The 11,797-nt window shown below is 31.7% G+C and overlaps 1 protein-coding gene across 1 annotated transcript in view; it reads left to right on the top strand.

The window, feature by feature from the left end:
• The first annotated feature begins 403 nt into the window (after positions 1 to 403).
• The window catches only part of LOC149782285 (C-type lectin domain family 4 member M-like), an 18,122-nt gene continuing 6,728 nt past the window's right edge, over positions 404 to 11,797 (top strand). Inside the window, exons 1-3 of the mRNA XM_089934861.1 lie at positions 404 to 537; positions 3,456 to 3,704; positions 5,163 to 5,330. Coding sequence (XP_089790987.1) covers positions 456 to 537; positions 3,456 to 3,704; positions 5,163 to 5,330 — 499 coding nt within the window. The 5' untranslated portion in view covers positions 404 to 455. The remainder of the gene's footprint in view (positions 538 to 3,455; positions 3,705 to 5,162; positions 5,331 to 11,797) is intronic.

Raw genomic sequence — 11,797 nt, 5'->3', positions numbered from 1 at the left:
TACAATACTATTTAGTCGCCTGCACTCGATCGACGGTTGCATGTAAATATTGGTTAATGATAAATTTTAAACTTCAGTAGAAACTTCTCTCATCTAAGTTTCATGCACGAAAAGCGATGCTGAAAAAATGCCAAGAATTAAGTTAATAAATATGGATCTGAGCATTCAGGTGTAAATTGTAGCTTCTTCAAGACCTTTAGAATCAGTCATTTGCAAATCTATATGGTTGGCTATATCAAAATATGTTCAAATATTCAAGCGATTGCATTGGGTACAATGTCGCAACCGTCTCAGCACGCCATCCCATTTATTGATTGAAATCGACGTTTCTCATCTCCCTCTCGAGTAGTACATATTTAACTGTTCATTACAAGCGTCGATCCTAGCACAAACCTGTATTTGGAATACTGTACAAATACAAATATATTGCCTCAATTTCACTATTTTGGACTGCCATGTCTCTAAGTCTGCAAATGATGGAAGTCTTGAATTTCCTCACCTGTTCGATTCTCTTCATATCTACCTCACTGGCTGTTGGTGAGTATGATCATATAAACTATAATGAAGCATATCAATCATGAAGATATTTCAATTAGTTTAGGTTAACGTAGATTCATCAATCATACTTTTATCATAACAACTATGCAGTAATTAAGAAAGATAATACATTTGTGTGTTCTTGCTTGACTTAATAAATGCCATAGCTTAGATTTGTAAATAGATTGGAAGAGTTTCGCTCGTAATGGAAATGTTTTGTCGACACTAAATGAATTTGTCTGAAAGAATTTGGTATCATAGGATCATCAAATCTGTCTATTTGAAAATTCCTCGAAGTGTAGAAATGTGTGTTTATAAGGAACACATTTTTCCTGGGATATTTTGTATTGACCTGAAGTGTCCTCCTTATTTTAGCAAGAATTGATAGGAAGTAATATATATATATATATATATATATATATATATATATATATATATATATATATATATATATATATATATATATATATATATATATATATATATATATATATATATATATAAATTGGGCATATACTTATTATAGTTTTGAGATTTTCTCCTAACATTTTAGTCAACATTACTGCACACGAATACGATCATGAAGCCGTTCTCTTTACATTGTAGACCCACCATGTATTGTGTGACGATCATTTAATTATGAAGCGATAAATGCCTTGCAAACCGAAGCGGATTAAACTTCAATATGTACACCTTTTCTCAGTTTATTCTTCAATTAGCGTAAAATAGTAAGCTGGTTAATCTTTATAATAATCGAAAGGTTATAAAAGTCCTTTTCGAAAGTGCAGCAAAGAAATATTTCTATACTTGTCCTAATTTGCATGTATATTTACCACTAATCAAGAGACGGCAATTATTTGACATCTTGTCTCTTGGATGTGCAATCACTTAATGAACAGTATTGGCCGAGATAGTCACATGACCAAAAGTGAAATCCATTGCTGCATGAAAAGCCCCATATATTATTAAATTGCAACATTATATTCTATTTGTTTTCTTACTTTATCCGTTCGTTTCCAATTTCATCCTTTTGTAGTATCTCTTATTTGTCACTGCGAGTGTTCATCACTGGCTGTTAAAGAAAAGATGAATCATGTCCTAGCTTTTCTAATACAGTCTACAGTTTAATGAAGTTGACAAAGATATATGACTACGTTAAAGGCTAATTTGTGTGTGTGAGTAAGAGGGAAACAGAATGCATTGGTGTTTACCTCATCAAAACACAAAAGTATGAAAACAGCAAACGTAAATGAATTAGAGTTGATCAAAGCTGACGAAAAATCTATTTTTTCCCGAAAGCTAAAGATGGGTCAGTTGGTGATTACAAAACAGATTTGGAAGCAGCTGTTGTTACAACGATGATTCAGCATAAGTCTCCTGAATACATTTCATGCAAACTCTTAGTGTGTGCATGTGCTAGCGACCGAGAGAACTAAACTGTGACACTGCAAAGCTGCAAACTCTAAATCAGCAAAGAGTAACTAATGTTTTAAAAATCTATTATCTTGAGTTCCGATGTTGTCCCCATCCTACTTACGTTTTCTTCTATGTGGTGCCAGGCTCTAATTCTGGTGAATTCTTCCTAAAACCCTCATACCGTATCTATAAATGCCAACACTAGCTACTGTTTCAGTTGATTATGATAGCTTAACCGTTTTTACGAATGTGAAGACTAATGATATAACTTTTGAAATGCTTAAAATAAGTATATTACTTATTTAAATTGGAATTGTACATTAAGGAGTGATAACTTCTTTCAGGTTATCGCTTAGCCCAGTTCATCCTAGAAAAGATTATAGGTGCAACGCTATACGTGTTTATTCGAATATTGGCTAATCAATAGGTCAATAGATATACTATATTTCACTTGCATATATGTAACTTAGCGAAGAATTTGTAATCTGATGTCTATGTCTTCCACCCTCTCCTTGTGTGGGTTAGATGTTATTGTTTTTCGTTTAATGCCATTTATATGCACAAGATAGACTCTACATCACGGCCAGAATAGCTGGTGCATAAAGAAAACTGAATACATGGGTGACAACCACCGACCTACGAGAAGCTCATGGCAAGCTTTCACTCATACACACCGAGGATGAGCCCTATAGTAGAACCCACGCGGTCCGAAATGAGCAGTAAGTGTTCGGTAAAGGCAAGCGCTTTAGACCTACACAGCTTTGAACTGTTACATTTCTCTTTGTCGCTAGAAACTATACCAGTAAGGCGTTTTCATGAACAAGCGACATCTTTATACAGTCTCTTGGTTATATATTAAAAGGTTTTAAAGCTATTGATGGGACAAATCTTATTCACTGCTGTACGTTTAGTGCTACAATTAAAGTGAAAGAAGCATATGTTGAGTCACTCCTTCATTCACACAAACAGAACAAAAATGACTCGTACATATAAATAATCACATGAAAAAATGCATGATTCATGGCTTTATTTTAATTAATTTATATTAATTGTCTAAGAGATGTTGCGTGTCTCACCGTAGTACTATATATACATTGTATCTGAAAAGCATTCATATATGGGCTTAAATTTTTGTAAATTATTTTATAGTACATATGGCATTCAAATATGCCATGCTTTTTTGTTGTGTGGTGAATATACCCGATACAATGTCATACCCTGAAATAACATGTTTTAAAATTGATATATTGATTTTGCATGGATCTTGCAAAAGCAGTGTTGTGTATTCGGAAGTGTTTCTTTTGTTTAAGAATATAATACCTTAGATATGATCATAGTTAAATTTTTAAATATCCGTTGTACAGGTTTCGCTTCGAAATTTCAACAATGTTATAGAGCTGAGATCGTGTAAAACCGTTTTCCTGTTAAGAAGAAAAATAGTTGAAATTACATTTATCAGAGGTAGACATACTTTATAAATATATGTTTCCATTTGTATACAGATGTTGCTAGCAGTAGTTGTATTGCCTGGGACGAGGATCACGACTCTGTGAACAACCTCGATGCATCTGTTATATTGTGGGAGAGGACTGCTTGCCCGAATTTCGACTGTGCCATACTATGCGACAGGGACCCATTGTGCAGATCGTTCTTCCACCACCCGTCACTGGAATTGTGTCTAGCGTCCTCATCATACAAACGTGGACTCCCTACAGATAAAGCAATGCAGCAAGGATGGAATTATTACACTAGTATGTTAATCACAGAGAGATGTAGCCAATGCAATATTTGTTTCTATTGAAAAAGTTTCACAATATTGTACCATAAATATTGAACCACACAAAGTTTGTATAGCCTGACAATGCCATTATATTATACGACTGCCTAAAAAACACGCGGTGGACTTGGTACTAATACGCAAAATTTGTTATGACCCGTATCATGAATTATAACTCCCTATTCGAAGACGGAGTAGTACGACATGTGCTTGACGTAGAACTGTTACCTAAACGGATTTAGTATAAACATTATGATGACAACCATCTAACACATGACCAATTTATAAAGTCTGGGGAGGATGTAACACCATTACGAAAATGGATTTAAGAGTTGCATTGTGGCGATAGCACCCTATTAGACGACTGACTAATGAAATGTGTGAAGGACGTAGCACCATTACCATAACGGATTGTAAACTTGTCTTTTCAGGCATGAGTACGTTATATCTAAAGTTATTATAACGCATATTTGTTTCAAATCAAAAAAGGTTCTTCTAAGATAGGATTATTCGTTTGTTGTCATGATGTATAATTAAAGCCAACGTTTCACAAAGACGGTTGTAATAGTTTTCAAAGATATGACCAAAGTGATACATCCTGATGATATATGCACAAAAAGCTTTTGTTTATGATGTCCCTACAAATAACTTTTTTGAGATAAACACGGTTGATTGCGCATGGATTAATCTTGATACGTTAAAGCAGGAATTATGTTTTTTGGATAGGATTTCGAATGGTTGCATGACCTTACGGTTTTACATCCCGCGTAGCAACGCCGCCATTTGTGAGATCAAAGTTTCCAAATATGTTGGATAATTTACTCTCATAGCACAACAATTGACCTAATTTTCTAGCATCTGCTGTAAATGCTTTTGGGAAAGTTAAAATAAAAATCATTATAAAATAAAAACCTGCATAAGAAGAACGGATGTTATTACAATATACGCTCAATTACTTCTGACTTAGGAGAAAGAGAAGTAATATTTGATCGGTTTATTCAAGAGTTCGTTCGGACCGAATAAAAGCATAATTTTAAATAAGTGTCATATATTACATTCTTTCTTCCTGCTCTAGCCGGGGATATATAATTCAAATAAATCAATCAATCTACTGATCACTCCACCAATTACTGAATTTATCAATCGATCAATCAATCAGTTTATCACCTCATCAAAAAGACCAGTTTTCAATAATAACAATAATATATCAGAAAGGTAAAAATTGAAGTTTTTCCTTTCCAAACGAGAGAGAGAGAGAGAGAGAGAGAGAGACGGAGAGAATGAAGTGAATGGTGACAAAGTTATGCATAATGACAACGTTTGTCCAGTAAAAATGTACACCTCTATCCTATTTGAAAACAAAACAGCAATGTTCAGTGAACTTTCATGTACAATTGTTTATTTACAACTTTGCTGACTATCTTATTTACAGGACCACAATACTGCAATGAAGGCTATACTTACAACCAGTCAATGGCTCTGTGCTACAAAGTTCATTTAGTTTCTAAAACGTGCAACAACGCCATGATTACATGTGAATCGGAAGGAGCCAAGTTGATGATCATCAGGACTGACGCTGAATTACAATTTGTCCGAGAAGGTATTCTATTGAGTGAATTAAACATTTATTAACAGTCAAATGATTGGACAGTAAGTCTAATATCTCACTTCCTATCGTAATCATTTAGGTTCATATACACTCAAGCAATCATACCTTAGACATCTCATGAAAGGTATAGTTAGTCTGAAACAAAACATTTTTCTTCGTTCGTATGTGTTCTTGTTTACATGGATAAACTAATAAAATAGAATGTATCGTTAAATTATAGCTGAAATATATTCTTGTAGATTAGTTTCTATCTGTATTAGGCATTATTTTATTCACCATAAACGACGATCCAAAAGCTAAATCAGTGTGATACATTGCTCTGATTTTTCTTTATAATTGAAATATATTTAAGAAATTTTAATGCTCATGTCCCTCTTGCTTAGAATGTCTTGATGTGGAGTATACATTTTAGCACATTAGTCTCTCTTGACTTTAATGTCTTGATGGGGAGTATACATTTTAACACATTAGTCTCTCTTGACTGTAATGTCTTGATATGGAGTATATGTTTCAACACATTAGTCCCGCTTGAATGTAATGTCTTGATGTGGAGTATACATTTTAACACATTAGTCCCTCTTAACTATAATGTCTTGATGTGGAGTATACATTTTAACACATTAGTCTCTCTTGACCGCTCCAGTGGCCTAGTGGTTAGAGAGTCCGCCTCAGATGCGGAAGGTCGTGGGTTCGATCGTCGGCCGAGTCATACCAAAGACTTACAAAAACGGTATTAACAGCTGCCTCGCTTTGCGCTCAGCATTGAGAGGTTAGTGTTAGGACTGGTCGGCCCGGTGTCAATATAATGTGACTGGGTGGGTCATCATGCTACATGTCTGCGGGATGATGCCCCAGTGCTAGACATCACTATAAACTGCCACATTGCAGACATCGCAGCAATATGACTGAAAAATTGTTAAAGCTACGTGAAAAATCCAAATCACATCATGTAACATTACTCTCTTGCCTGTAATGTCTTGATATGGAGTATATATTTTAACACATTAGTCCCTCTTGACTTTAATGTCTTGCTGTGGAGTATACATTTTAGCACATTAGTCTCCCTTGCCTGTAATGTCTTGATATGGAGTATATATTGTAACACATTAGTCCCTCTTGACTTTAATGTCTTGATGTAGAGTATATATTTTAACACATTAGTCCCTCTTGACTGTAATGTCTTGATGTGGAGTATACATTTTAGCACATTAGTCCCTCTTGACTGTAATGTCTTGATGTGGAGTATATATTTTAACACATTAGTCCCTCTTGACTGTAATGTCTTGATGTGGAGTATATATTTTAACACATTAGATTTTCTTGACTTTAATGTCTTGATGTGGAGTATATATTTTAACACACTAGTCCCTCTTGACTGTAATGTCTTGATGTGGAGTATATATTTTAACACATTAGTCCCTCTTGACTGTAATGTCTTGATGTGGAGTATACATTTTAACGCCCTAGTCTCTCTCTCCGGTCCGGTGACCTAGTGGCTAGAGCTTCCGCCTCGGATGCAGGAGGTCGTGGGTTCAGTCCCCGGCCGAGTCATATCAAAGACTTACAAAAAATCGTACTAACAACTGCCTTGCAAGCCGCTCAGGTTTAACAAGTTTGTGTTCGGACTGGTCGGCCTGTTGCCAAGATAATGTGACGGGGCGGGGAGCATACTACTTGTCTGCGGCATGTTGCTCTATTATTAAAAATCATTATAAACTAGCACACTGCAGACATTGTCTCGATATGACAGGAAAATTGTTCAAACTATGATAACAAACCAAATCACATACACACAGCCCCTCTCACCTGTTATGTCTTGATATGAAGTATAAATTTTAACTATCTTATGTAATTTTTCACATGTATATTTAACTAAAGCAATCTTGCATAGATCTTTGTTTTTCTTTATGTATTATGTATTTTTAATATCCGTTGTTTGCTAGTTTAGTTTTAAAAAATATCATTATGTGCTTCTATAATATAATATTTTATGGTGCACTTCACCGAAATCAAATTATTTTTTTATATTTGACCTCAATTGTTTTTTAAATATTCAGTAAGCTAATAACAATAACTTAAATAATCTCCATGTTTATGGGTTTAAGATAAGAATAACTATAAATATAAGTAAATATGTTTATTGCAGTCTGGTTCATGGTTATTGGGATACCCCTAACGTACCTATCATAGGCCTTCAAGATTTATATTTTCCATTATGTAATAATAGTTTATTACAAAGTGCTAATTGTGACCTGATGGAAAGTAGAATACTATATATGTTCATGTTACTGGACACAATATTACTTCGTGCTTTAAGATCTAGCACATTCAATTGTATTGTAATTGTCGTGTCCAGCAATTCGTTTGGGCTGGAATGTATTTCTTCGAATTATTTAATTCAAGTTATTTCTCTCCAGAAATACAGAGTACTAATAAAATTAAATTATTGGAGAGAAACATTCATTGGGATTTATAGTGAATTCAAACCTAGAATTATATTACTTTGTTTGAAACGAAAAGAAAGAATGTCAAGAATGTCGGTAAAACATCATGATACAGATCAGACGCATAAACCCGTTTAGCGTTGAATTTAATTTTAATTTCCACTAGCGTTTGTTATGTACATTTAATGCCAAGACTTTTGCTTGTGATTATTTTTGGATTGAATTCGCAATACCGTAAGTTTTCAATAATACATTTTCATTTCGTATTCCAGCGAACGAGATTATTCGTAGAATTTTATAAACTTGTTGTTTCTCATACGTTGACATCTGTCCATCTATATATGTATCTCTCTCTCTCTCTCTCTCTCTCTCTCTCTCTATCTCTCTCTCTCTCTCTCTCTCTCTGTCTATATATATATATATATATATATATATATATATATATATATATATATATATATATATATATATATATCAGTCTTGCTGTCTGTCTGTCTGCCTGTTTGTCTATATATCTATATATCTATATACATTATATAATTTAACAAACACTTTATTTCTCTAGAATACAACGTGAAAATGTACTACTGAATTCACAATATTGTCAATTGAATATGCACAGAGTATAGAGTACTCCGAATGAATTCCAATTATGTTCAAAATAAATTCCAATCTTGAGCCTTAAATGAGCTGATGTGTCGCAATGATAGAGTCCAGAATGTCCTTGAATGAATTAAGAGAACTCCCAAAACATTGATTGAGTCCAACATATTAATGACCACTTTGTAATTCTAAAGAATATTTTTAAATGAATGATTCCTTTAAATCTAAGCTCAACGCACAAGTAGGGACTTAATTCAAAGATGGAATGAAGAATGTTTGACACTTAAAAACCTTGTATAAAATCTGTAGACACAATGGTATGACCACAATAATGGTTATTTCCAATCTCCTTCAGATTGGTAACTACCGTTTGGAATGTTTCTTTCAGTTGTAGGAAGCAAATAAGTATATAACTTCGATGACAATTTAAGGTATTATCAATATGCTGAAAATAAATTAGGTGCAAAGCCATTTTATCGTCAATAAAGATGAGCATTAGTGATGTCCTGTTGATTTCAGATATATATTTACACTCGCACATACATATATATATATATATATATATATATATATATATATATATATATATATATATATATATATATATATATATATATATATATATATATATATATATATGTATGCAGGTATACATACATACATACATACATACATACACAAAAACATAGATACATACATATATACATGCATACATGCATGCTGGTATACATACATACATACATACATACATACATACATACATACATGCATGCTGGTATACATACATACATACATATACATATGTATGCTGGTATATATACATACATACATACATGCCTACATACATATATGCATGCTGGATTAAATACATACATACAAACATATATACATACATACATACATACATACATACATACATACATACATACATACATACATACATACATATATACATACATACATACATACATACACAAAAACATGCATACATACATACATACATACTTACATACATGCATACATACATACATAGATACATACATACGAACATACATACATACATATATACATACATACATACATATACACATACCTACATACATACACACATACACAAAAACATGCATACATACATACGTACATACATACATACATACATACATCCATACATACATATATACATACATACATACATATATACATACATACATACATGCATACATACATACATACGTATATACATACATTCATGCTGGTATACATACATACATACGTATATATATGCATGCTGGTATATATACATACATACATACATACCTACAAACATATATGCATGTTGGTATACATACATGCATACTTACATACATACATACATACATACATACATACATACATACATACATACATACATACATACATACATACATACATACATACATACATACATACATACATACATATATACATACATACATGCATACATGCATACATACATACATACATACATACACCAAAACATACATACATACATACATACAAACACATATACATACATACGTACTTATATACTTACATACATATAGACATACATACATTTATACATAAAAACATAAATACAAACATATATACATACATACACACAGAAAAACGTACATATATACTAACATGCATACATATATACATACATACACACAAACATACATACATACATTTATACATAAAAACATACATACAAAAATATATACATACATACATACATACATATATACATACATACACACACAAAAACGTACATACATACATACATGCATACATATATCCATACATACATACATATATACATAGATACATACATACATACAGACATGCATAAGTACATAGATGCATGCATACATATATACATATACAAAAACATACATACATACATATATACATACATACATACATACATACATACATACATACATACATACATACATACATACATACATACATGCATGCATGCATGCATACATACATACATACATACATACATACATACATACATACATACATACATACATACAAACATACATAAATACATACATACATACATACATACATATATACATACATACATACATACATACACAAAAACAAACATACATCCATACATACGTGAATGCTGGTAAGCATACATACATATATGCATGCTGGTATACATACATACATACATACATACGTACATACATACATACATAAATACATACATACATACATACATACATACATACATACATACATACGTACATAAATACATAGATACATACATACATACATACATGCATACAATGCATACATACATATATGCATGCTTGTATACATACATACATACATACATATCTAAATACATATATGGATGCTGGTATTAATACATTCATACATACATACATACATACATATAAACATACAAAATACATTAAAACATACATATATTCATAAATACATACATACATACATACATACATTCATAAATACATACACACATACATGCATGCACAAAAACATCCATACATACATACATAGATACATACATACGAACATATATACATACATATATACATACATACATATACACATTCATACATATATAAAAACATAAATAAATAAACTGATACATACATACATGCATATATACATACAAGATACACAAAAACATGCATACATACATACATAGATACATATATACACACATGCATACATACAATAACACATACATACATATATGCAATCATGCACAAAAACATACTTACATGCATACATACGTACATGCATACATAGATACATACATACGAACATACATACATACATACATACATACATACATACATACATACATACATACATCCATACATACATATATACATATATACATACATACATACATACATACATACATACATATATATACATACATACATACATACATAGAAACATACATTCATACATATATATACACATACATAGATATATAAAAACATAAATATGTACATAGATACATAGATACATACATATATACATACATTCATACATACATACACATATAGATAGATACATACATACATACACACATACATACATACATATATACATGCATTCATACATACATACATACATACATACATACATATATACATACATACATACATACATACATACATACATACATACAATAATACATACACACATATATGCATGCTGGTATACATACATACATACATACGTATATATATGCTTGCTGGTATATATACATACATACAAATATACCTACAAATATATATGAATGTTTTTATACATACATACATACATACATACATACATACATACATACATACATACATACATACATACATACATACATACATACTTACA

The sequence above is a fragment of the Sinohyriopsis cumingii genome, chromosome 15, assembly GCF_028554795.1.
Source record: "Sinohyriopsis cumingii isolate HCF-2022 chromosome 15, ASM2855479v2, whole genome shotgun sequence".
In the NCBI taxonomy this organism is placed as follows: domain Eukaryota; kingdom Metazoa; phylum Mollusca; class Bivalvia; order Unionida; family Unionidae; genus Sinohyriopsis; species Sinohyriopsis cumingii.
The sequence above is the reverse complement of the archived record's forward strand: the minus strand, read 5'-3'. Positions and strand labels throughout refer to the sequence as shown.